Here is a 27,770-nt window from a genome sequence, read left to right as displayed (position 1 = left end):
GTGTGTACACTTTTTGTAAGGAGTATCAGAGTGAAATTTACACATCTGATGGAGGAAAATACGCAGCATAGATGAACTTGTGTGTGTGTGTGTATTAGGAGTGTACATAACGGATATTTTGAGAAGCAGCTATCTGCTGTTATTAACTGTCTGAAAACCAGATATCCGTGTTTTTATATGTAACAAGTGCCTTGGACAATCTGCACATTTCATATTTCCACTTCTGCATAATAGGCATGTGAGCGGCATGTGAGAGCTTTTCATTTCAGGCTGTTATCGTCCGTCTTGTTGGCATGCTGTACTCTGGGTCACCGACAGAAGCCCTCGCCTTCAACAACACTTATTGGCAGTACGTCTAATTCAATCATTGAGCTAGATATGGGTGACCTCCTCAGAACAGCGTGAGTCACATCTTCTCGCTGGTCCCGGTAAAAATGAGGCAAGGGTCGTTTGTTGTGTGTCTTTTGCCTTGGCCTGATGGACCGGATGCTTGTTTTTTATGTGTTGTAACATTTTTCTGGTGCTGCCACTGTAGTTTAGCACTGCTTACAACAAGCACCATTGTCTTTTCTTGTAGATAGATAGATAGATAGATAGATATACTTTATTGATCCCAACCAGGGAAATTCTGGTGTTCCAGCAGCAACAGTAGAAACATATAATAAAGTTAAATAAAATAGAATAAAAGCTAAATATATACAATAAAGACTATAAAGGCTAAAATGATCTCTACTGTCACTATCAAATAAAAGCAGAAATGCCCCCAAAAATCGTGAAAAAAACAAAGAGATCCTAAACCGAGCATCTTGTTCTCTTCATTTTGCCTCAGCTGTTTCTTGGCAGAAGGCCGGGGATCTTCTCCATAATAACATAGCCTACGTAACATCATTAGACTTCACTGGTTCACTTAATCTCATGTGTTCACTTTATGAAACGTTTTTACACATTCACCCCATAAAATGAGATGCTAATTGACTAGCTCACTGTTTTGAATATTTAGTCAATTTAAAATATGTGGGCATGTGCGTGAGATGCGGCATCGCTGACACAGCAAACAGAGTAGAGCAACAGTTCTCCCCCAGCTGAAGTAAATATCCCGAGAGGAGGTCGGAGGTCAGACAGGGCATACCCACCCTGAGCATCGCTGCATGGCCTCCTCCATGACTGACATGCAAGATGTTACTGTTCATTCTCCAAGCTCCAGGCCTGTTGTGTGTCTCCTGTATGTTTTTACAATACCTCGGTACAAACAGACAGAAGAGAGGCGATGCTGTTATTACATTGGAAGACAGATGGTTGAACATAATGACCAGCGTTTGTTTCATGAAAGCAGCTGGGCAGATTTTTTTCATAGTGTTAAAAAAAAATCTCAGCAGCAGCAGCAGCAACAAGCCGTTTAATTTTGTACTGAGATTTAAAAACCTATTGCCTTAAAACAACAAACTAAAAGTAAAAGGTTTTCTTCAATTAAGTCAATATTATCACTTTATTTTGAATGAAGCAATCTGCCTTTTTGTTGTTTTATTCTGAGAAATTCATAAAACAAGTCAAACTGCTGAAACAAGTGAAACTATCTCACTCCACTGGTGCGTTCTTCTCTTTTTCTATGAGGAATAATATTTTAGAACTTGCTGCAGTTTGCTCACATTATGTTGAGAAAATGTGAGTTGCAGTCAAGTGTGTGTATCCTCCGGTGACACCCATGTAACCCCTGTGGTATTCCTCTGCTAAAGAGGGCCAGTGAAAGTCATGTGTCATCAAATACAGCATGTAGAAAGTCTCCATAATCAAACACAGTCTGTCTAGAGAGCAAAGCTGATAATAAATACTGGAAGACGATCAAAGATCAGACAAGCGTTGAGAGAAAACTAGAAAGAGGGAGAGGAAGACAAGAAAGAGAGGGACAAGAGAGATATAGTGTGCGTGAGGAAAGAGCATCTGTTTATTCAGTCAGTCATGAATAAATTCTTCACGCTGTGCAATTCTGTCATTGCAGAGAATTTTATTTACTATGTGAGTAAGCCATCATAAACCCACAATTGATTGACTCTTTCAACGAATGATTAGATTATTTTCACGCTAGGATTCATCGCATTTTGTGAGTAACAATAATAAAAAGGTGATCCCATCAGCTAAAACACACAAAGACTCTAATTTCGCCCATCACTCATTTTTGCAGAGGCTTCAGAATTCGTCATGGGAAATGAGCACATGAGGGTGCACGTGTGTGGCCTGTACGAGTTTCGGGAGATGGTACAATCTCTCATCACCTGATCATCTCCACCTACCGCCTCATCATTGTTTACTGTTGACGGCAAACTGACACATTTATTGAATGTGCACTCATACAAAATAAACCACAGTAAAATGTGCATGAGAAGCTTACACATTAACACAAAGACATGTCGATTTGTGTGGACACGTGGAGTAAATGTCTCTCGCTGGATCCTGTATGCCAAAAAGACACAGAGAGAGAGTGAGTGATGAGAGAATAGAAGATAAACACGGCAAAACAAAAAAAAAAAAAAAAGATTTCACCCTTGTCTGACACCAACAGAAAGTACAAAAAGTTTCCTGTGAATACTGATGAGAGCTGTCTTTTGGTGTGTCTCGCCAGTCTTAATGCCCGCGGGTCCTGCCAGCGAGATAAATGGCCGTGCCACTAATGTGATCTACAATTAGAAAGTAAGAAACTGTGCTCTTGAATTAGAAGTGTGGCATTTCTGCTAAATTAGTCAGACACACCTCCACAGCTCTGTTATGTGACAACAAATGAACATGTTGCATACGCTTGGAGACTGGAGATTATGTAAATAGATAGCGGCGTATTTAGTCAAAAATAAACCGATTAATGTCCAACCTGGACTGACAGGAGGATATAGAAAAAAGACACAGAAATGAGAGGAAAGCTGTGCTGAGGAAGATGTAGACTGTGGAAAAAGTTTGAAAGTTCTCAAAAAAGCTCTTAAATTAAAGTCTATTTTTGGGAAGTTTCTTTACCTAACCTTCTACTCACAACTATCAAACCTTTTTCATGTCACAACTCCGGGGAAGCTGCTTCTACCACACAAAAAAGTCTGCCTCGGTAAACGCGTGATTAAGCATTTTTATTTGATTAGGTGCCAACAGTGGAGCAAATTTTTTGTTCTAGCACCTCAGCATGTTCATACCTACAGCAATGCAGCCACCTCACCAACACAAGACCATCTACGTTATCTCTCATTTTCTAATTTCTCCTTTTGTGTTTGTCTCTGTGCACACATGTGCAGACAAATGTGCATGTGAATAGACTCTTTGTCCAGTTGTTTATGTGTGTGCGTTCCCCTCTGAATCCTTGTTGAGGTAAAATCTCACCCCTCATTTACAGTCGTCGCTGTTTCGGAGGATGTGCTGCTGATAATTTAGTCCCTAGATAAAATAAGAGCCTGTGTCCCCAAGGAGCTCATTCAGAACTACAGCAAAACGCCTCCAGGTAACAGACAGCCATCTGTGCAGTGTGTCTGATTACTGTTGCTGGTATGTCCAGCATAAATTGTCTAGTCTGTATGTAGCTGTGTATGTATATATGAGTGTGTGGGTGTGTGTGGGTGTCTAACATCTCAGTGGAGGCTGTTGTGCTGTTAACGGACACTGCGGTTTACAGTCGTATAGCGGCAGACCACCGACCACGATCTCCCCAAAAGGCCATGGGTGGTTCACTGACCCTGACTCATCAAGACAGCGCTGTGTATTTATGGAACAAAAACAAACAAAAAAAGGGGAACAAACCAGTAGCGAGCTCACCCCATTTTCCTCCAGCCACAGCCAACCACAGAAACCCCGTTAATATTTCAAGCGTACTGTTGTTGCCCAAACTTTCTGCCCACATCCTGTGATGATGGATGAAGGATTAGGCACACAACACACATGCATAGCTCATACACACTCGTGTGTACAGACAGATGCTTGCTTGCATACAAACAGAGATTCACATGCATGAAAAACAAATTCTCACTCATTTTCTCAAACACTCGCACACACACATCGAAGATCTGTGAGCATTAATGTAAAGAAAAGCAATGATCGTGGAAACACACTGTAATGGTCCATGTGCTCTTTATTTGCTCTGGTAACTCCTTATTACATGAGGGGGAATAAGGAAAGCCTATAGGACTACTTATGAAGAGTTAATTGCACATCTTGCCTCCCACACCACACACACTCACACACGCACACACACCTGGGCCACGATGCCGTGTCTCTCAGCAGCGTGCTTAATGAGGTTGTGCTTGGCAGAGCCGGAGGATATGTGGCTAACTGGTCTTGGGGGGTACGATCGTCACTGTGGGCTTGATTTTGACCATTGAAACAAAACATCAAGGGTGACATCACCAGACAGAAGCAGACAACTGTCTACTTGTCTTCCCCTCCATCCTTCTGTCTCACTCTGGATGTGTCAGTGACCATTTTGCACTTATTTGGGAACATATTTCTGGTAAGAGCTAATGTAATGTTTTTAATTTATTTATTTTTTTAATCTGGGAGGAGGAGAGAATGGTTTACAAAGTCCCGTGAAAAAGGAAACTTGACTGATGTCCACTCATTTGTATCTTATACTGACTCCCGGTGGAGATGTTATTTAGTACACCGAGTCAGCTTCAAGGGAAACAAGAAGATGACCTGTAACATTGCCAAGAATTAATAGAAAAGCAAAAATGCATCCATATAGCAAATAGGGGAAATGTAACCTTGCAGGCTGATGTCATTAATATAACAAAGCCCTTGGGCTGACACAGGCTTGAGGCCAGTTTTTATGATTCATGATGATGGAGCAGTGGAAACCAGTGACAGTGCTGCTCTCAGAGCAAACTCAGGCCAGTTTGACCCTGGAAACTCCTGACCCTCTGGTCACTGTCAGGACCTCGGCTGAATTCCTCAAAGACTGATCTTGCCTTTGCAGCTCGGTGTGTTGGAATGCCGGTCAGCTTTCCCCGGTGTCTGTTGACCTTCCAGCCCTGACTTAACAGAGTCTCAGGCACGGAGAAAAGCGCCACGTCTGAGACTTCAAACGTTTGCAGGAAATTCCAGCCATTTCTCATTCCACATAGAGATATCTGTATCATCGATAACCTTGTACCATAATTGCTTCAGTTTATGTTTTGCATATGTGTTTACGTTTGGCAAAACATGTTCGTTTCCATGTACAGTGGGGACTTGAACATCAGCCATGTCTCAACCCTATAATCTATCCTTGAGCCACTGATGTGTGTTATTTATATCTGCTGCGGCATGACTAATACTCGCAGCACTGTTTGTATTCTGCTGTGTTTTGTAATCCAGTCACTGACACTAACTTTGGCCGGGCGACTAGATGGTCGGAATACAATCAAAGAGCAGCTCACCTCCACAGAGACATCATCAAAGGGTTCAGACTCAGACCTGGGAGTGTGTGCTGATGAAAGATACCCTCTCTGCAACATGACTGAGAGAAGGCACTGGAGGTGTAAACTGGCTTACTTCATGGTTGTCCGTTTGAAGTACGAGCCTTAAGGGAAGCTTAGTTCTGCCTATTTGATCCTGTATTGGTTCCTGTGTTGGTTCTTGTCTAGACATGGAGCAGCAGGGGCGGGAAAAAGGCCAGGCATGTGATGACTAAGCTCTTTCTCTCTCTTCCTCAATTTGCCCAAAGTGCCGCGCCAAACACTCGTCAATTTGACTGACGGAGGAAATAAGAGGGGAGACCCACTGACACTCAGCTATGCCACCATCAAATCCTCACACAACCTTCTAACCATATAAAGAAGAAAAACTCCCACCAGCATACAGAATCTTATATTGTGCAACTGTGGCAAGAAAGGGCATGCTTAGGCCAGAGTCAAGCAAACTGTAGCTGGTTATTGTAAACACAGGGCATGCATAACTGTGACGAAGCTGTAGTGGACTGAAAATGCAGCATGTGCGGAATTTGGTAAATGAACTGCATTTCCATAGTGCTTTTCTAGCTTTGCCTTGCCTACCAACCACTCAAAGATCTTTACAATGTCTGCCTCACATTCACACTGATGGCAGAGGCTACCATGCAAGGTGCCATGCTCCCCATCAGGAGCAGTTATGGGTTCAGTGTCTTGATCAAAGGCACTTCAACACGCACTCTGGAGGAGCCGGGGGACCGAACCAGCAACCCTCCAATCACCAGATGACTGCGCTACCTCCTGAGCCATGCCGGCCCTTATATGTGAATACTTTGCATAACTCATGATGTGAGACACTGAGAGACGGTTTCAGAGTGATATTACAGCTGTCCTTGAGTCATGTGCTGCCAAAGAGAAAGTTCACTGCAGGAAAAAAAAAAAAAAAACTGGCCAGCTGTTGCCCACTTGTCGTTGCTCTTTGCGTCCACTGGGTGGCACACTCTTGTCTCAGCACTACTGGCTACCTTGCTCACAAAATATCCAGCTTTCCAGCAGGGGGCCTCACTGTAACAGAATAACACAGTCCTTTTGAGGACAGAGAAAAATGTTCTGATAACTTCCCTGTTAGCATAATTGATTGTTGAGAAATGCATACAGTAACTCCTTAATACTGCAGGTCAGTAAAAACAAGAATACAGCACCTGTGCACTGATTCTGAAATTATTAGGTTTTTGATATGACACTTTTATTTCAAGTGGGGCTTTTAAACTTTCACAAAATGATAGAGTGCTTGCACTGGAAAAATCCTGCAAAGTTTACAGGGATCAGCCTATAAATTGACTTGAATTGAATAAATTGAATTGAATATGGAACATGTCAGATCGATCTTATTAGCTGACCATATGATGTTATCTATAAGCACTTTTGGGAACTTGTGGATAAGCCTGCCGTTGTGAAGATGTTGGAATTCCCTTTGTCCAAGTATTTCAGAAAAATGTAGATACAGAAAGATAAAGAAGGGAGCAGGATTTATTAGCAAGCATGGGAAAGTGGACAATCCAATATGAGTGTCTATCTGGCTGCTCCTCAATACATATCCTTGTGGACAACATCTGCCTGCACTCTGCTACACACACACACACACACACACACACACACACACACACACACACACACACACAACCCATCCATCCAGTATAAACCTGAATCATCAGACACATTACTCACAGGCTAAAGGCTAAACACTGTTTGTTGCCACAGGTTACTATTGGTTACTCTGTCAGTTGCATCACATCCAAGCCATCTTGTTCCTCACTCTTTGCCAAGGCAAATGGTGTATTTTTGAACAATAACAAGCGGGTGATATTCATTAAGTCTCTTCACACTAATGTACTGCTGGCTGTTTTGAGACCCATTATTAAAATCCTGGTGTACAGTGTTATTTTGAAGCGGCAGTAACTAACTAATCTTCATGATGATCCTGTGCTTGTGGATTATCTTGCTCTAGAGGGAAAAGACAGACAGAGGCCAATCCTTCTGATGAGGTTATACATTGGAGTGTAAAGACAGAGGCTTATTGGAGAAATACTAGTGTAGGCATTGGTGGGGTCCATGACGGGCCTCCAGGTGGCCCACACTTAGATGTGGAGCAGTCAAATTTCAGTATAAATTAATTAAGTAGAAAATGAGTGATTAGTTTAACATCATGTTTTAATCTTTAATCTAATGGGGGATCTACAGCTTATTGAAAAACAACACGGGGGTCCAGAACTTAACATAAATACATACATAAACAAGAAAGAAAGAGAAAAGGAAAGAAAGATAATGAACCCCTGGTATAAAAGACTAATGTGGGGCAGGTAGATGCCTCCCCTGGTATTTACTTGGCCTACTTTCTAGCCCTTTCTGTTCCTCATAGGATACTGCATGTGGTTCCCAAACTGAGGCCCAAGGACCCATGGGGGCCCTTGCAATGGCTCCAGTGTGGGTGATTGTTCTTCACATTCAACATGAGGCTGATTTCGCTGTTTTTTCATTCACTAGAAGTTGGCACCATGCGTTTTGATCGCGTTATTCCCTCTCCCAACTATGCAAATCTTTCCAGAGGAGGGTTTCTGGGATAAAAACCTTCATCAAATGCAATCAGCTTGCAGTCGGAGCCATCGACTCTATAGTGTAGTATTTTCCAAGATAGAGTTTGGGACGCCCAGCTTTAAGAAACAGCATGGAGAGGCTTGCTGTGTGAACACTTGGTAATCCTGGATCATTTCTATCAGACCACTTGGGGGACTCGGGGATTCCAGTTGCAGGAGTGGGAGGAGGAGCGGAAGTGGAGGAAGTCGTTCCACAGATTGGATGTGTATGTGTGCGAGTGTGTGAGTGCGTGTGTGTATGTGTGTAGCTACAGTTGCCTCGATAGTGAGAGCGCAGCTAAACCACGGGATTGTTAAACGAGGAGAGGGAGAGAGAGACGCCGAGGAAGTCCCGTACACAGACTACTGTTTTTCCCGAGGAGTCGAGGCTGTTTTATTTCTCGGTACAGGTTCCAGCGGTGCGGCCGGCCCCGAAGCGAGCATTATGCATTCAGACTGCAGGCTGCTATGGGCAGAGCGGTAATGGTGGGCAGGGGACCGACAGGGGCCGGGGTTCTCGTCCTGTCGATTCTCATCATCCTCACCACGGGAAGCAGTCGAGCTCAGAAAGGTTGGTGCCACTAAGCAGCGCTGACACTTCCCCACAACTGGAGCCTTGTTTACAGCGGTGACGGTCGGCCACAGTGCTCCCAAAGTGTGGATACATTCCTGCGTTTTGGGATTACGCACGGTGCATTGTTATTGTGCACCAAAGTTAAACAAACCTACCGTACATGGCCGTGTAGCCACGATACGAGCCGTTCATCTTTTTTTTTTTTTTTTGGTTTTTTACAGCTGGTTAACACTGATCGCTGCCGCCCAACACGGTGGATTTTGGTGGGAGAAGGTTGTGGTAGAAGCAGGCGAACCGGTTCTGCAAGTTAAAATTCTGCTGAAATGTCGGCTGCTTTGTGGATCACATGTTGGCCGAATTGACCACTGGCTCCTAATGATATCACAAACCTCTGATTTTATGTTGTACGAGTTATTGTTGCTTACCCACAAGCGAGTCAACATTAAGATGCCAGACTTTTAAATGGAGTTTGGCCAAACGTCCCCTACACATCAGACAACAGGAACACGTTTTGGGGCTCGTGGCCCTGTTGCTTGTTCCAGTTTTTTTTTTTACAACAGGCGAAATTATCTTGAAAGTATGCCTGTATTCTAGATCCGGTTGATAAATTTGATTGGTGATTGTTTTCTTTACGCCATATTGTTCCCAAAGGTTAATAGGTTTGAAGTTTTAATAACGTTAGACACGCTCAGGTTGTCAGCCACAATTAGGGGTGGGGGTTGCTGTGAGGTGGGGGTGGTGGTGGGGGGGCATGACTGTAAACACGTGGACACAGTGTATCCTGATTTCAAGCTTCAGTTTTTAAAGTATTTTTTTAGCCTGTTAAAGGTAATCCATGTAACATTTTCACGTAAATCAAGCCAACCAGTTTTTAAAGGTGATCTTGAGATAGGAGGTAGGATCAGTCTCTAGTCTGTAACTCTAGTCTTTGCTCCCCATTGATTTTTTTTTTTTTTTTTTCATCAGAAACTGTACTTTTAAGGGTTGTTACAGAGCACCGGGGTGATTTTAGAAAGGTGATCTGGACTCCTGCTGAATGCCATGGAGTTGTTCAGCAACATTTGTGAGTCAGGCAGAGGGAAGCAGCTTTGTTTTTGTCCAGTTCATCTGGATAATGTCCATGGAGAGGCTGTTATGTAACACCAGGCAGACCAAGGATCCACTTAGCACCGTGAAGCATGACTGTTCAGTGTTATCTCTGTGGCTGGGTCCAGAGTGCTGGCAGACAGTGTCTCTGTTTTTATACAGTTTACCACAAACACAAGTCACACAAGTACACTTTCAGTGACATTTGGATTTAAGACAGTGTGTAAACAGTATAATTCACATGGTTAAATTACAAACAAGACATTAGGATTGGATTTGTTTAGTAAGTCCTAACTTAAAATAAAAAAGATAAATAGGTAAATTATCTAAAAGCCAATGAAATCCTCACTCTAGGCTTAACCAATCAGCATAGTTTGTAGTGCCAAAAGTGATGTGTATATGAATCCTCACTCCATGCACACACACATGCGATCAATCCACACTTGCATCTCCTTTGTTACTGTAAAGTCATCCTTTCCACAACAGGCCTTCCACTCACCTGTGTGTTTGTGTGTGTGTGTTTGTGCTGTCCTCCAGGTGATGGCTGTGGCCCCAGTGTGCTCGGCCCCAGCAGTGGGACTCTGTCCTCTCTGGGTTACCCGGGCACGTACCCCAACCACACAGTGTGTGAGTGGGAGATCAGCGTGCCTCAGGGCAGCAGGGTCCTCTTCCGCTTCGCCGAGCTGGACATAGAGGACAGCAACTGCCAGGTCAACTACCTCCGCCTCTACAACGGCATCGGACCCCAGCGGAGCGAGATCGGTGAGAGAGACAGCTTCAGCTGCGGACAGGACGTGAACTGATCAGGAGAATACAAGTGAAAGAAATGGCTCAATGCAAAATTGATACTTAGTCATTAATTAATTTTTTTATTTCAGGTATTGTAATTCACTGACAGTCTTCTGGTCGTGCATACACCCTACAACAACAAGTAGAGCACTGTCAGTCAGTGAAAACACTTTAAGATCATGAGTTAGATGGTGGAGTTTGGGGCCCACAGCACTGTTGTTTGGCTAGAAAATGCTTGAGTTAATGTTGCACAAGATATTTGGAGAAGTTTGAGGGACATATTTTTAACTTCAGTAGACTGAGAGAATGGAAAGGACTAAGTTGCTGATATAGCGATGAATAGATAACATCAAATTTTTGTTTTGGGGTGAAGTTTTTGTTTAAATCCTTCAGGTTAAGTATACTCTTTGCTTCCTTCATCAGAAAGGGATTGTGATCATCTCAAGCTCATACAGTGACATGTAGGGTCTTATTTAGTTACAGATATGCAGTAACAATCGAACAAGACATCCCTCTGCATCATTTTCTTATGTAACACATGCTTTACTGTATCCCTGTATGTGCTATATGTTAAGTTAAATGGGGTTATGTAACTGACCAGAACTTCTCTCCCGCCTCTCGGTCCTCTCTGTGCTGTGGAGCAGTGAAGTACTGTGGTTTGGGTCTGAAGGTTACAGAGCCCGTCGAGTCCACTGGGAACCAGGTCACCGTCCAGTTCATGAGTGGAACCCACCATACCGGCCGTGGATTCTACCTGTCCTACTCCACCACGGAGAACCCAGGTACCAGACACAGGGCTCCCAGCGCAGCCTCTGCGTGTGTGTGTGTGTGTGTGAGAGAGAGAGTGTGCGTGTGTGTGTCGTCATCTGCTGACCGTCTTGCTGCTGATCATACTTCTGAGCCCTCAGGGACGGCCGTTCACATCATCGCAGGCTGGATTGATATTTTGTTGAAGTCATCCCAGGGTCGAGCTTGGTTATATTTCTGTTTGGGTCCTGGGTGTGGGAGTTTCCTTGGCGACCATTTGCGTATGTGTGTGTGTGTGTGTGTGTGTGTGTGAATGGCATCATTCGAGCCAAAGTCTCATGTGAGTCTCATTATAGTTGCTTCAGTCCACACCACCTCCTTAGTTTTAACTGTACTGAACCAATAGTGTTGTCCTGAATAGAACTGTACACAGGACGGGCTGTGATCTGTGTTTGTCTAAAAGTCTCGGTGGTGACATATTGCTTTTGTCACGTGAAAACCTCGCATCTCCAGCGTAGGAGGAAAAATAGCCTTGTTTTTAGCCAAACAACAGTGAATTTTTGAGTATGTCTACTGGGTTGTGAAAAAGTAGAATTCAACCCTCAACCCACAGACTCCTTAAGAGTTTGTCAACAGCGATGATGTAGGAAAGCTCATTTTGGAAACAGAAATGGTAGAAATCCTACAGTGAGTGGCTACACTTAACAGCCAAGCCTCCAGGATTGCGCTACAGACATGCACATTTCACATTTCTTCATTCTGTTTACTTGACCCTCTGTCTTGCATTTTTCCAACATTTTCTGAACATTTTTGGATCTAAAGTTTGCTAAAATAAAACATGAATGCACTAACTACCTGCCCAATGTGCCGGCCTCTTCAGTGATACAGCCTAAACTTTGTTACTGATATGCATGTGCAGTTTCTTAATGCCATTGTCTTGGAGCCTGTCTATAGTGAAGGATATAATCCTTCAACTGAAATTAAAGGAACAGATTAAGGCAGTAGCTATTGATTACTTAAGTCAGTAAGTATGCTACCAGTTGTCCCGTCGAATAATCGAGTAATTGGATAAGAAATACTTTTGTGTTTTATTAAAGAGCAACAATAAACAGCTATTTGTTTCCTTTTAGAAAAATACACTTTTTTTTTTGTTGCAGATTTTAGCAATACAAAAATATTATCTTTCAAATGAAATCCACTGAATACATAACATGCCACATGACATTCATGGATTATGATATACATATATATTGTTAGGTGTCTGTCTAAAGTAATCCCACACTTAAAATGAGGTGTTTTAGCAGCTTATAGCAGCTAGTTCTCAGGGGAAATCTGTGCTTTGACCAGGCGCAGCCATCTTATTTCATTGTGACTCATTGATATAAGGTATGCAAATCAACCTATTTCTGTAATCCATGATGTCGATGACGTCAGTCGGCCCGGCCCTATGGCTGTGGTGACCCCATCAATGGGGTGGCAGGAGTAGGGCTGGTACAGTTAAAACAGTTGGGCTGGATGGGTATCCATTTGTCAAGAATTTAATTTACATGTGAAAAACTCCACAGCAACAGCCCTTTCCAAAAACAATATCACAAATGTTTGACATAAACCGCAGGACTCATTGGACTTTTGTTTGGAACTATTTAATACCAAAGAACACTGTCGAACTGTATCTGTCCACCTCTAATTTGTTCTAGCTGTGGCGGATAGATACACTTTGCTAGTGATCTCGGACAGGAACTCTTTAGATGGGGCTAAGTGGGAAAAATATATCTTTTTTTTTAAATATTTTGAGTGGACTGTTCCTTCAAAACATGAAAATCAGCAAAATTGGATGTAGAAAATTTGACCCTCACATCGACGCAACATTTCTGTCTCTGCACTGTGACCGTATTCGGTAACAGCATCTGTGCTGTATGTGTTCGTGCTGATGTGTCATCATATGAGTGGTTCTGTCCGTGTGTGGTATTTGTGGATGAAAGAGCAGAAAATGACAAACATCCTTTTCTGTCATCATACTGTGACCCAGCAGCATCTGTGGTTTCTAAAAAGACGGAGCAAAGATGAACTAGATGATTGCAGGACCAGCTCGGGCCTTTAGTTTAGTGGCTGTGGTCCTACAGTGCCAAATAGAAGAAAGGGGGGAGCATTTACGATGTGGTGTTTGCTTACCGTTGAGTGTGCGCTTAAATACACACACACACACAAACACACAAAACAGATAAGGAAGTGCTCTGCAGTGAATGGTACATCCTGAACAGCTAAATGTCTGGAATTCCAACAGCGGTGCACAGGGTCATCATGCCTGTGTTTATCAGCGGTCATACACTGAAATAACGTCCAGACTGTGTGTGTTGCAGGTAAAACAAAACATGCAGCACTGGATACAGAACCACAGAGTGTGTATGAAGTTTTCTTGGTCCCCGTTCACCCGTGAATGTCCCATGTCTGGGTTTTGTCAGATTGCACCCTGAAGCCCCATGATATGTTACTCATAGAAAACTGCGTGTGTACACATACTCTCCAAATATGCTGATTGGAGCTGTGGTTTGTCTATATGACTGGCCTCTTAGGGCAGTGTGGTAAGGGAAGGCATACCGCATCGAATGGAGAGGGATAAGATATGCAGGCAAGAATAGGAGCAATGATGGAGGAGAGTGATGATGGAGGCTCTGTTTTAGGAATTGAGAAAAGAGAGAGTGAGAAATTGAGACACAAAAGTATGATTATTATTTTTGGTTAAATGTCATATTACTGAAGAAAAGAGATAACCAAGGAGCAAAGAGACAGACATTTGGCATTTCCCATAAGAAACACAACTAGAGCTGCAAGTAATGATTATTTTTACTGTGGATTATTGATTATTTTGTTTATAAATTGTTAAAAATAAGCTCATGGGAAGTGAGCAGTCCCACATAATGTATTTAAATCACATCCTTTGTCTGACAAGCAGCAAAAAAAAAAAAAAAAAAAATTCAAGTCAATTGGTTTTCTGAGTTATCAGTGTTAAATCATTAAAGTATTTCAATACTAGCCACAACCACCCAGTTTAGATTTTAGATATGGTAATAATAAATGGGTGTCAAAGATTTCCTCCCATACAATAGCTCTTAAAATCCTCTTTGTGAATGTGAAAGGTGTGATTGCCATTTTGAATCGTAGCACTCTGTCATACGGGACTTTTTTCAGGGGCTTCTGACAGTTAAATGCGATACTGAAGTCAGACAAAGTGGAAGGCGGCAACATGTCTGTACAAGCAATATCCTACCCGAGTGGCCCATCTCGGCATGATTCAATCACACGGATAGGCAAATAAAGAATTCAATGGGAGGCTTGTCATTCCTCTCTCTCTCTCTCTCTCTCCCTCTCTCTCTCTGGCAGGGTACAGAAGTGTGTGCGTGCATGTTTTTTCTTGCCTGTATTTGAGCATGCAGATGAGCGTGGGTTGACAGTTTGCACAGCTAAGTAAATCAATGCCCATTGTCATGGTGACTTGCTGCCGTTGGGGGGGGTATTTGTCATTTTGACTCACCGGTTGGCTCGCCAGCTGAATGGGCGTTCAGATAGTGCGGTCAGGACTCACCAAGAATGACCCCCGCCACGGATTTTCCATACAGTTCCCAGCATCCCACTTCATCCTGTTGTCCATTTACGGTGTGTCTCATTAGGAAGAACCCCCCCGCCCCCCCCTTTTTTTCCCACCACCCACGCACATTTTTACTTTGGTAAGACTTTGATGTGTGGGGGGAATAACTTTCCTATCAGGTCACTTATAAGATTACAGCCTTGCAATATAATCTAGTATGGAATGGGTGACACATTTTACCGCAGTGGTCAGTTTTTCTAAACACACGCTGTTATTCAGTGTTGTGTATGGTAATCTGGTAAGATCGACGGGTGTTGTCTGTGAAAATTCCACAAAGGTAAATGGCCAAAGAAAACACACACAGAGAGAGTGAGAGAGAGCAGAGGTGCAAAGACAACAGTGCTTATGTGATCTTTGTTTGCCTTCGCAGATCTCATCACCTGCCTGGATAAAGGAACTGATTTCGCCGAGGCAGAGTTCAGGTAAATAGTTTGTGCAGTGCGTGAGCAGATTTGTGCAGGCTGCTGAACTGTCAGATATTTAAATGAGGTGAGAATCTGTGGTTTTAAAGGGCCATACCGCTGATTTTGCATGTATAGTGTTAGATCTACAACATGTATATAGGCTACTTCACGTTTCTGCTAATCTTTTCCTATTGCAAATCTTTTCCCAAAGCAAAACATGGATAACAAGTTAATATAAATAATAACTTTCAGAGAATTCAGACTTTCCTCACACCAGTGTTTCTTCACCATAATGAAGACGTCCACATTAATTTTCCTGAAAGCAGCAGCACTGTTGTGTTTTGATGCCTTGAAATTGGGCGGAGTGAAACCGTCTCTCCGCCAAGGAAAATAGTCCCTGTGGAAATGTTTGCTTTATACACCCAGTTAACAGTTTGTGATTTATGAATGATGATGATTTTTTTTTAGCTGCAGAGGCAGAACATCTGAAAATGGGTTTTAACCAAAAACTCAAATTTGATGATATTATTATTTTGATAACATGTTGGGAAATCTTAAGTTTGCTTAGTGTAAAATGTGGGTGAATTGTAGTAAAAGGGCCAAACATTCAAAATTCCTTGTACAGTTTTTTTTTTTAAAGGGATTCAATTGAATACACAATTCACTAGCTGATGATTAAATGTAAAAATGATTTCTCTCATTTGGTAATTTAGTAATACATTTAGTAAATCACTTTCATAATTTAGCCAAAATATTATATCCATTAAATTAACACATCTTTTTAATTCTTAAATGTGAAAAAAAAATCAGAGAACAGAATTACTTTAACATTTGTACTACAAGTAGACATTATTGCCAAAAATTGCAATTCTTAATATTTAACTGATTGATGCAATCAGCAGAATTTATAATTGATTCTGTAAATGAATTGTATGACCCTAGTATTTATTGTATCCCATGTTTTGTTTGTTTTTTTGCAGTAAATATTGTCCAGCGGGATGTCTGACATCTGCTGAGGAGATTTCTGGAACCATACCCAATGGCTATAGAGAAGTGAGTATATATGTGTGTGTGTGTGTGTGCATGGTTCTTGTGCCTGCTTGTGGTAGTCATTGTTTTGAGCATCACACTCCCAGCTGAATCATGGTGCCTTGGACTCCTCCTCCTCTTAGCTCATCATCCCCACACAGGAACCATCTGTCCGTCAGCGTTTATGTGCTCATGTCATGTTGCCGTTCTTCCTTCACCGTGCTGCGGGTCTTGACTGTCTGTCCATCTTACTCAGCACAAGCCTCGGTCTCTCATCTCTCTCGCTCAATCTCATTAAGCTCTGTGTAAACAGGGCCCCTCTCGGCGGTATGCGAGTCTCGGACTGATGACCTCACGGTGCCCCCGCTGTGTATGAGGTCATGGGCGCCAAGTCCCCGGCTGATGACCTCATGCTCGGAGCTCGGGGTCTATGGAGGGAGGGAGGGGCGAGGAGGGCGGCTTATGTGGGTGGACAGGGAGGAGTGGAGGGGTGTGTTTTTCGGGGGAGAGGTGCCCCATAGGAACAGAGGAGGGGCAGGGTCAGGAGGTGTGGGGGAGGTGAGATAATTGTTTGGCCGAAAAATGGTCCTCTAATCCAGTCCAGCTGCTAGAGGGTGCGAGCGGAGCGGCGCTGAAACGAGCGTGTGTGAGACAGAGAACGCTAGAGAGAGTGTGAGTGAGAGGCTGAAGAAAACCTTTGCTTGTGCGTGCCGGCGTGTTTGTGCATGCATGACTGTGTGCGCGTCACTTTTTTTTATGAGTGTCTGTCCATGGTGTCGTGAAATTGCAAAAACAACAACCACCTTAACCCTTAACAGACCCGAACCTAACACTTCAGGAGGAATGACATCGTTTGAACATATTAGTGAAATCACCACGGGGTCAGTGTGTCTCACCGAGAGCGTGCAACTCACTTTCTACATCCTTTTTCATTCTCCCAGTCAGGCTTTTCCTACTGTGATCCCTTGTAGTGGTTTATATATTCCCACATGCCATTCATCATATATCTGTGTGTGTGTGTGTGTGTGTGCATGCACATGTGTGTGAGAGTATGGTTTTCCTGTGTTAGAGGCAGGGTGCGGTGTGTTTGTGTTAGTGGTTTGGTATGGTGCTCCTTCGGATGTGGTGTGTGTTTTTGGGAAGTTTAAGAGTCATGGAGGTAAGCGTTGATTGCTTGCGGCGGCTTTGACTGCTCGTGCATGCGTGTGAATGCGTGCATCTGTGTCTGTGTGTGTGTGTCTATGTATGCTTGTCACTGCACGGGTCAACAAAGGCTTGCCGCAATCCTCAGCTGTGTGTGTCAGCTGTGAATCCCAGTGTGGGCCTTTTCCAGTAAAAACCAACCCCACTTCCCTCAACCAGCTGTTCATGGGAAGGAGCTAGCGGCCGGAGTGGAGCTGTCCATTTCTCAGTGATAGGGCAATGGGTTTGGATTGGAATGCAGCCCACAGTGAATCATTACCAATGCCACTCAGTATTCTCCCTGTAGGGAGGTGACATCATGCTGACTCATCGGCCTTTATCTACCACAGTATGAAGGCTAAACGCTTGCCCTCTGTGATCACACTGTAAAATGGCACTGACTGCTCACACTCACTCATCTGGTCTGGAAACCGGCCCAAGTTTGTGTTAAATAAAGCGTCTGCACACCTCTATTTCAGATGCGCCTTTTACACTGACCTAAAATCCCACTTCTGTCTGGGACTTTTTTTTAAACTCAGTGTAAATGGGTTAATGCAGCATTTTAGTCCAGGTTCCTAAACCCTGCAACAGTCCCGGGTGACATTCAGAGGTGTGAATGGATCACCCGCTGATTTGCAACCTGCATCGACACGCTTACATACAGGACATGCTCTACCTTTTGAGCAAGGCAATCCTAACCTCAGTTGCCCTTGTTGCTAATTGGCAGTTCATGCCAATCAGACTCAGATGCACAGAAGTGTTTGCGAGGTAGTGTGTGTGTGGGTGTGTGCGCGTACATGGTCACAGCTATCACAGCTCTTTAGCGGGTAGTCCTTATATGCACCAACCCACGTATTGCATATGTTGTGTAATCGTATCAGGGCTGTGGTGATAGTTGATGAGGTGGATTTAATGCTGAGTAGATGAATGAGGAGTGGGTATACTTACTTTTACTACCTATATATTTCAGTGGCTGCTAGGCTGAAAGGTGGGTATAATCTATACTCTGGATATTCTCTTCCCTCCACTGCACCATTGTTTAATTGTATAAACAGAATAGAGAAGTGCATAACCGGTGTTCCTTGTCTCCTGTTTCCCTCTCCAGTCGTCTCCTCTGTGTGTGGCAGCCATCCATGCAGGTGTGGTGTCCAACGCGGTAGGAGGGAGGATCAGTGTAGTCAGCAGCAAGGGCATCCCTCACTATGAAGGCACGCTGGCGAACAACGTCACTTCCACTGGGTAAGCACGTTAGCCTTCCTCACTCTGTTGTCTCTTCACGCGTGTGGATCAAGTCTTTATCTCAGTATTTTGATGTAGTCCTTTTTTACCTCTCTGTTTCTATGTTTGAGCCTCTAATCCCTCATGTCCTCGCCTTCTTTCCTCAGAGGAACTTTGTCAAACAGCCTCTTCACCTTCAAGACCAATGGTGAGTTCAATGGTGTAAGACAGGTACACGCAGATACACAAAAACACACACACTTTTTTCATGGTATATTAAGTAATATGAAGTGCTGCCCAAACGAATCTGCATTGGCTTATTTTCACCACTATCTGTCCTCGTCTAGGAAGAATGACAGGCGTCTATTGGTTGATTTAATTTCTATAGCCATCAGAAAGCAACAGGATCAGTGTACATTATGTAATGTGGATACCGAGATTTAATCTAGGTAAATCTAAGTAAACCCACATCAGCTCTTACAGATACACACAGCCATCTTTGTTTTGTACACACTAAAGTGCTTTGCTATATCTCGAAGTTTATACAGTGGAAAACATCATCAGCAGTCACTTCATATCCTCATCCAAAAATGTCTGCAGCTGCTTGCGTCCTGTTCCTTTACCACAGGTCTCCCAAAGGTAGCACCTGAGGCTTGTTTTTTTTATTTCCAAAGGATGAAGGTGAACATGGTGTAGTAGTACAGACGTCTGGCTGTAATTGTTTTCGTGAAATTTGAAAGTGGCGAGACAGGAAATAAGTGTGAGTTTGTGTGTGTTTTTTAAGTAAATTCCTATTTCTGCATTTCTCTCAAGAAACGGAGTTAATCGGTTACTTTGGTCAGCGTTTCTATGGCGAGTTGTCAAGTAAACATGTAAATCAAGACTATTGCTTTCCTCACCTCTTGTAATTGTGGCTCTGTGTGTGCATATTAATACAGTAATGATGAACTGAAAGTGTTTCCTTTAAGGAAATCGTATAAGGAAGATAAATTACACATAGATAAAAAGTCACCCGGGTTGAACTGGTGACAAGATTTTTTTTTTCTTACTGAAACTTCATTGAGATTCTGTCTCTGCAGAAGAAGTTTTCTTTCTTTTTGCTGCCCTTAGGTAGCATTTCCCTTCCCTTTTTTCTTTTTTTCCCTCTTTTGTCTGTTAGTTACATGTCAAAATGCAGTAGCTTGGTGGTTTGTGGTTTGGACACGGTACTTAACGTCTTCATGAAATGACCTCACATGATCTTACATAGTGACAGCATCCTGCACTAGTGGGTGTAAATTAAAATTTCAACCAATAAAACCTTCACAGATCTTTAAACATCCTCTCTCGTCCACCTGTCCCTTCAAATGAAATTGTGTTTCGCTCCCAAACCGATATGCTATTGGGTTTGGGTTAGTGTTTGGTTAGTTCTATAGATTTGCATTTGTGAATGATCCTTCTCTGCATGAGGTTTATGTTTCCCTATGTTGTTTGCAAATTGCCTGGCACACATCCAATTTCAGATCAAACACAGCTGATGAACACAGTCAGGTGGAGAAGAGCAAAATTGTTTCATGAATCCCATGTAGGATTTTCTTGTTTTCCTCCCTTTGCTTTGTGTAAGAACAAATATAAGAGAAAAATAAGAAAATGTTCAAGAGGCCCATTGTGCTCTGAGCTTTTTTCACAGAGGTTCTCTGAAGACTCAGATTACTTGAGAGGAGCTGTAGGTAATTGTTATTATTACACCTCCATTCGGAGGAAATTAAACTAATTTACATGAAGTTTGCCCGATCTACCACTCGCTTCCTCCCAGGCCACCCTGCCAAAACCCTGTGCCATCCCTTTGCTACCTCATGATTTAAACATTTCGAGATCCACCACTGTGTCATTTGATAATAGCAATCCAGTTTGGACTGTCATCTGTACAACATAATAATGTGTTGCATTTTTGTTGGCAAGCAGATAACAAAATTGCAGATTGTGACTTTTATATTTCAGCTAAAAGCAGTAATTTCAGGGAAATTGGAGATCCTTTATCCTGTATGAATGGTCCTCTGGAATTATACACACAAACCACAATTTACAAAAGCCTTTTATGTGTGCACAACCTTGTAGCGTGTGCAAAACCAATGACTTAACTCCTGATTGGTCAGGAAGATTATCTTGCATCAGTGACAAGTCTTACTGCTGACTTTGCACGCAGACCATTAGTGGGTTTTAGTGCCCGCTAATGGTTTTAGTAAATCGGGTAACAGTGTGTAAAAATTACATTACAGGACTTCCTCTAGTTAAGCTTGTACATTCTCAGTACGGTTAAGATTGGCATACACCTTGTTATAAGCATGTATACTTTAATGTCTTATCACCACCATGCAAGTTCTGTAGGATATATTGTTATCATAGTGGCATCTGTCTGCCTATAGAGCACAATAACTCAAGGGGACTCAGTGCCTCCTGTTTTAATGATGGTCGTGTTGTCTCTGTTCCTGCAGGTTGCTATGGGACTCTAGGGCTGGAGTCCGGTGGTGTTTCAGACACTCAGCTCTCCGCTTCCTCTGTGTGGGAGTGGAACAACATCATAGGTCATCACAATGTGTGGGCGCCATCAGGGGCACGGCTTAAAAAAGCTGGGCTGCCTTGGGCGTCAGCTCAGAACGACCAGCAGCAATGGCTGCAGGTCGACCTGAAGAGGGAGAAGAAGATCACAGGTACACTGCTACACACACGCCCACTGGTATTTCTACATTCCTTCACTAATCGCCACTCTTGATTAAACCCTAACCTTGGGATAACACCTCAGTATGAACCTGCAAAGTGTCCCCTCAAGCTTTACTATTTTTTTGAGAAGTTTTTGAGCGTAAAAAAATATATTGCCTCTTTTTCTGTCCATCCATCCAGGCATCACCACCACTGGTTCTACCATGAGGGAGTACCAGTTCTATGTGTCAGCGTATCGGGTCCTCTACAGTAACGACGGACAGGACTGGTATACTTACCGGGAGGTAGAGTCTACACAAGAAAAGGTAATTTAAGGAACCAAATCAATATTCCCTGCTTGCACAACACATCATTACGTCATTGACTTTAGTGTTTCTTTTTTTTTTTTCTTTCAAATTAGTGCAAATGGACAAAAATGTCACTTTAGAGGACTGGGGGGACTGACACTTGGATTGTTTCCATAGTAACTGGTATTGACTAAAGGATGTTTATGACAGTAAATGGGAGCAGTCAGATGGCGGTGGTTTGAGTTAAGTGCTGTGGTGGACAAGTCAGGACACATGGGCATTAATAATGAATGGATATGGATTTAGTGGCTGGGCTGTTAGGCTGGAGCTGCTGCTCTCTACTGGGATTCTTACATTCTGTTATTGTGTAGAGGAAAGTACTTATTAGCTTGCCTGGCTGAAAAATAATCAGCTTATGTCTCGTAGTGCATTTGTTCAGTCTGAAACAGGAATTGCTCTGGTGAACACAAATTTTTCTTTTTTACATTTTTTTTTTCTACTGAATTACTAAAACTGGAATTCACTAGCTGCTTTGGCACAGATGAAAAAAAAAAAAACAAGTTTGTTCTCATTTCATGGTAGATTTTCCAAGGCAACACCAACACCCTGCATGAGGTGAGGAATAATTTCATCCCTCCGATCGAAGCCCGGTTTGTGAGGATAAATCCCATCCGATGGCACCAGAGAATCGCTCTCAAGTTGGAGCTGCTTGGCTGCCAAGTTCACGCAGGTGAGCGAATGTGATCAACATGCAGCCAAACAAATATCTCACAATTAGGAGTCTTCGCTTTATGTGCTTCTCTGCCTTACCTGTTCTTCATTAGGATATTAAAAAGGATTTTATTTTCTCATGTTTGACAGCGCGGCCAAGAACATTCCAACCCCCGCATCCCCCTCGGCCTCCCCCACCTCCTGTGGTCACACACACCACACCTCAATATGGCCGCACCACACACACACCTGACATCAGGAACACCACTATGCCCCCCCACACTAGCAAAGGTGAGTCAGTGTTTTAGCAGAAAGATGCATGCTTACATTGTGTTTTATTTTTCTGTTGGGTGTTCAGGGTCCTTAAAATCATAAAATGTCAATTACAATTGAATTTGAATCATACAAAGTCATTCAGTTTCAGTTATACAAATGTTAGGCCTTAAATTTATATGGGCTTATTTTAACATAAACATTTGATCTGACTTTTTATATTTTATACAAGATTGGCTTATTATGTTTTATATATTAATTTTTGTCAATTATTCAAGCATTATTGTTAACTTTTTGATGTTATAAAAGGTATACCTGTCATACTTAACTTTAGAGAGAAATCCAAGAAAATCCTTCTGCCTGTTTATATTTTTCTGTCAGAGAAAAGTAATGATTGGATTTTCAATTTTCATATTCCTACCTAATACTCGCTGCACTTAAAACTCTAAAACTTTGATAGAAATCGTCTTTCAGCCGTGACCTCTGGTACCGCAGACACCTTGTTGACAATGAGTGTTCATGGTGGTGTTTTCTCCTAGATGTGGCGCTAGCAGCTGTGCTGGTTCCAGTGTCGGTCATGGTCCTGACTGCTCTCATCCTGACGGTGGTCTGCACCTGGCACTGGAGGAGCAGGTGTGTTCTCCGCTCATTGTCAGAGATAAAGGATTAAACTCTCTTGTCAAGGCTTCAGCTGTGCCCACCATGTCTGTTATTCTTCCTCCACAGGAAGAAGAGCTCCGAGGGAACATATGACCTCCCGCACTGGGATCGCACAGGTATGTTGGGAGTTCAGGGCACGTTTCCCCTGGATGAGGTGATAGAGGTGCAGGTGTTCAGTTTGCTGATTCCACCGTATGTGTCTCTCTGCTCCCTGGGTGTAGATTGGTGGAAGAGCATGAAGCTGCTGTTGCCATCGAAGGTGGTGGAGACGGAGGACTCGGTTCGGTACAGCAGCAGCGAGGTGGGCCGGCTAAGAGGGCGAGTCACTGCGCCGGGACTACATGCTGAACCTGCAGGTAGACACTGCCACACCTGCTGACTTGATGTGGCTAAAAAAGCATTACATCTGTTGATGGGTTGGGACATCTTGATAGACTGTGGGCAGTGTGAGGGGCTCCCATTTCATTTTTGCCAACCCAGACAAATCTCCCCTGTTTCCTTGGACTTTTTCCAAATAATCAGGGATCTTCTTGCTGGCTTTTGCTCTATGTTGAGGACAATACCTGGGAACAAGGTCAGGTAGTCTATAAGTTCAGCTGGTTCATGCTTCCTGTGGACACAGCGAGCCACATATGTAAATCCTCAGCGTTCATGCTTCTCACGCTGCTCTCTTTTCCTTCCTTCTAAATTGAACAACTCCTTGGCGAAAGTTAGGGCTGGGCGATAAATCAGTGGTCTACACCGAATGTATACCCAAAAACACATGCGCGACTCACTAATCACATAATCCCAGCAAAGATTCACATGAGACTGCCTCTCAGATCCTCGGCTGCAGCCAGCTAAGCTTGCGCCATCTCTGCTGCTGCATCATCAAAGGCCGTTCCATTTGGAGGTTCAAATACAGACGAGAATTGCAGCCCGCGCCCGGTGGTTTTCCAAGGTCTATAACTTACAGCATGGGGGCTCCGTGTGCTGAACTGGGACAGCAAAAACTTTTTTACGTCATTAAATATCATCAATAGCGGCACACTCCCACCACTTTGGCTTTCCACAGTGAAAGCCCTCAACATACCCACTGTGCGATTAATCATTAGAAGGGACTTAATCCACTCACATTACTTCACCAAAAGAAACTCTATGAAACAGCTTACTATTATAGATAGATAGATAGATATACTTTATTGATCCCAAACTGGGAAATTCTTAAATTCTTATATATTCTTATATATTCTTATATATTTATGTATATATTTTTATGTAAGAAAACAGTATGCACAATAATGAGAGCCTTGCAAGTGCGATTGTTTAATGGCTGTTTTTTTTTTTTTTTTTTTTTAAATTAAGGAAATGCTTATTTATTTTATCTTTTAAGTGAAATTGAAGAAAATTTTAAAGTGAAAAGTTTAAAAAAAAAAAAAAATCGATGGAAGTCCTCCGCTTGGTTCCTTCCCAGCTGGCCATGGCAGGAGGCATGTGTGCATCATCCCGGCCGCTGTCTACATTATTTTACTTTTAGCCGGTTGCTTTGTGTCAGCTGTAGCATCTTTACGGCACATGTTTGCAGAAAGACTGGACCAAGCTTTAGGGTGTGGCTGGTGCATTCAGCCAAGATGTATGTCTGTGAGGCTGAAGGAGAATGCTGGAAAAGAAGCTGATGCACAGCCTGGCAATGCCGCCTCTTATGATATGGTACCTTCTTCAAGATGGCAGCGGGGGGCAGACAGACCTGCGGGAATGCTCGGAGGCTTCCATCACACTGCTGGAGGCTTTGTGTGTGTGCAGCTCTTGTCTTACATGGTGTGAATTAGAGGGAGAGAAACCCAGACGATGTTTTCAACAGCCCTCACTATCTGCTGGAGGTCATGCAATCTGTGAAATTGCAATTCCCGTACCAGCATTGATGCAGCCGTTCAGGACACTCTCAATACCGCTCTGGTAGAACGTGTTGAGGCTGAGGGCAGGGAGCCTTGCTTGTTTCAGTCTCTTCAGGAATGAAACACGCATCAGAGGAAGATGAGACTGCTGTGAATGGTGTGGATATCCTAAATGTGAACCTTACCACATAGTCAACATTTCACATTAATTTTGTTTGACTAAGAAATTGCATAACAGACTTGGGAACAGACTTGACAAGAATTTTGCTCGTATTTTAGGATTCAGGTTGTCAGACCATAGGTACAACCAGTGATGAAGAGGTGGATGAAGATGGCGGCTGTGCTCCTGGCACAGTGTCACCAATCCATAATGCACTATAATTTGAGCCATACCGCGTCATTACACACCATCACTGCAAGCTTTTTTACAAGCCTGTGACATTTAGTTCAACTGCTTAACTCCCTTAATTTGTTGCTGTCGGGACATGAAAACCTATGAGCCTGTGATGAAAGTTCATTGCAAATGAGGAGGTGCTTTTTGGGTGAACAAGGCAGCTTTTAAACAAACACGAAAGGTAAATTATTAAGGATTAGATAGTGTAAGTTACTGTAACATAACCGAAATGTCAGCATTTCACATTATTTCACTGTTTTGCCATCTGAGTCTGCAATTTCTTTCTTTTTTTTTTTTCAAAATGTTTGAATACATGGGTCAAAGTGTCCATAGAGATATACACATTTTCCCATCAGATTTGTTTAGGTTCTTTATAAATCCCAGGTTTTGCATGGAAAGGGTCATATGCATCTTTCCAATGCCAGTTTAAGCATATGCAAATTATGAATGCGGCCCCTGGTGACTTGTTGATCATATTGCTTGCACAAGTTGGTGAATTATTGTAACTCATTCCTTTCTCTTTCTGTCTAAAGAATATGCCCAGCCCCTGGTGAGTGGTGTGGTGACAACACTAGGTCCAAGGTCAACCTTTAAACCGGAGGAGGGACCTGACCCAGGATACACGGATCCCGACCTGTACGACGCCCCCATCTCACCAGACATATACCACGCGTATGCCGAGCCGCTGCCAGCCTCTGGAGCCGAATACGCCACGCCCATCGTGATTGACATGGCTTGCCACCTATCAGGAGGCTCCTCCATGAACCAGCCAACAACTGTATCTAGTTTCAAGGGTAGTGGGCCCGCTTCCCTGCTCACACGGACAGACAACGGCCAGTTGGGGAGGTCGGCCTATGATACACCCAAGAGTGCCACTGGACAGGCCACATCCACCGAGGAGCTAACGTATCAGGTGCCTCAGAGTAGCGCTCAGAAGCCAACAGGACAGGGCTGAAAGAGCAAAGGGTTTGGATGCACAAGGTCCTCATCCACTCCTCCCAACCCAAAGGACAAAGACAGAGAGGGTTGCTAAACGAGGAGTCGTGCGCACTCGTGAGCCCTCGACCCTGGGCGCGAGTCTTGAAAGAACACTACCTTAGCTTTAGTTTCATCTGGAGATGTCTGTACGCCTACCTGTTTCTGCATGGCCACAATGTGCTTGTGTAGTGCCATAACAGTCCTATCACTGAAACCACAAAGATGAATGTGTATGTGTCAGATGTGAGACGTGGAAATGGAGTGACGGAGGGGAAGAAAGAGCTGACTACTATTTGGTAAGAAAGACTTGGTCCCCTTTCTGTGAGTAGTAGTTTCTGTATTTTGTGAAACTGTGATTGCCATTTATTCATTTTTTTTTTTTTTTTTTTTTTTTTTTTTTAAATCTGTTACATATTGAACCGGATCCATCCAAATTCTGATATTCATCAAATCTGAGGGTTGTCTAACTGCAGAATCAGTCAGTGGTGCCTAATTACCCCAAATCCCATATAAAACCATCACAGAGGGCTCCCTCATGAGTGTCAATGTCATTCAAGCGGTACGGTATGCCTTTTTTTATTTTTGACATATGACTTAAAATTTTGTGTATTTCTAGTAATTCTATCACTGCAAACCTGTGTTTAAAATTACTTCTCGAATGATTTACTGATATTTATTTTATTTTTGTTTGACATCCTGCTGATAAGGAGCGACTCGTGTTTAAAAAAAAAAAAAAAAAAAAAAAAAAGACGATGCTAATCTGCCCACCACTACCCTCATTGATTACAAAACAAAGAATTATGGTTGCACTGTTTTAATGGTTACACTGTCATTGACACCTTACTTTTTGTCACACTTATTGGTGACAATTTTAATATGCCATTGTGATTGCTTGATCTGATTAATACGCTGCCAGATTCTTAGATGTCGAGGTATACTGACTTGAAGAGGCAGAATCCAAAGGGTCAATCTAGTGGAACTGCCCAAAATAGAAAATATCCTTTTTTTTTTCTATTATGGAAGACCAAATGTTGCCTTCTGTGTATTAATGCAATGTTAAATTCATGCCAGATCACATTCACAACTTGTGCCAATGAAACAAGAGTCAAGCCAAAATTACTTTAAAGCAGTCTTAATGTAGAATAAAAAAAACCCTGTTGAGAGTTAGTTAGTTGGTCACATGACCTAGAAAATA

General features: G+C 42.9%; 1 protein-coding gene across 1 annotated transcript; it reads left to right on the top strand.

Moving 5' to 3' along the window:
- The first annotated feature begins 8,209 nt into the window (after positions 1-8,209).
- On the top strand, positions 8,210-27,366 carry dcbld2 (discoidin, CUB and LCCL domain containing 2). The gene is made up of 15 exons (XM_030080404.1): positions 8,210-8,594; positions 10,221-10,445; positions 11,117-11,254; positions 15,236-15,287; positions 16,250-16,322; positions 18,586-18,719; positions 18,866-18,906; positions 21,173-21,388; positions 21,579-21,703; positions 22,268-22,415; positions 22,547-22,687; positions 23,209-23,302; positions 23,396-23,445; positions 23,551-23,685; positions 26,131-27,366. Exons 1-15 carry the CDS (start codon positions 8,492-8,494, stop codon positions 26,550-26,552), a joined length of 2,097 nt encoding a protein of 698 aa, XP_029936264.1. The 5' UTR covers positions 8,210-8,491; the 3' UTR covers positions 26,553-27,366.
- The last annotated feature ends 404 nt before the right edge of the window (positions 27,367-27,770 follow it).

Source organism: Myripristis murdjan, chromosome 21 (genome assembly GCF_902150065.1).
Source record: "Myripristis murdjan chromosome 21, fMyrMur1.1, whole genome shotgun sequence".
Classification (NCBI taxonomy): Eukaryota; Metazoa; Chordata; class Actinopteri; order Holocentriformes; family Holocentridae; genus Myripristis; species Myripristis murdjan.
The sequence above is the reverse complement of the archived record's forward strand: the minus strand, read 5'-3'. Positions and strand labels throughout refer to the sequence as shown.

Bases quoted from the DNA above. Each gene is read 5' to 3' on its own strand.
- dcbld2 (XM_030080404.1), top strand. From the start codon at position 8,492: ATGGGCAGAGCGGTAATGGTGGGCAGGGGACCGACAGGGGCCGGGGTT. The intron at 8,595-10,220 runs GTTGGTGCCACT...GCTGTCCTCCAG, and splicing joins AAGCAGTCGAGCTCAGAAAG to GTGATGGCTGTGGCCCCAGT. The intron at 16,323-18,585 runs GTGAGTATATAT...TTCCCTCTCCAG, and splicing joins TACCCAATGGCTATAGAGAA to TCGTCTCCTCTGTGTGTGGC.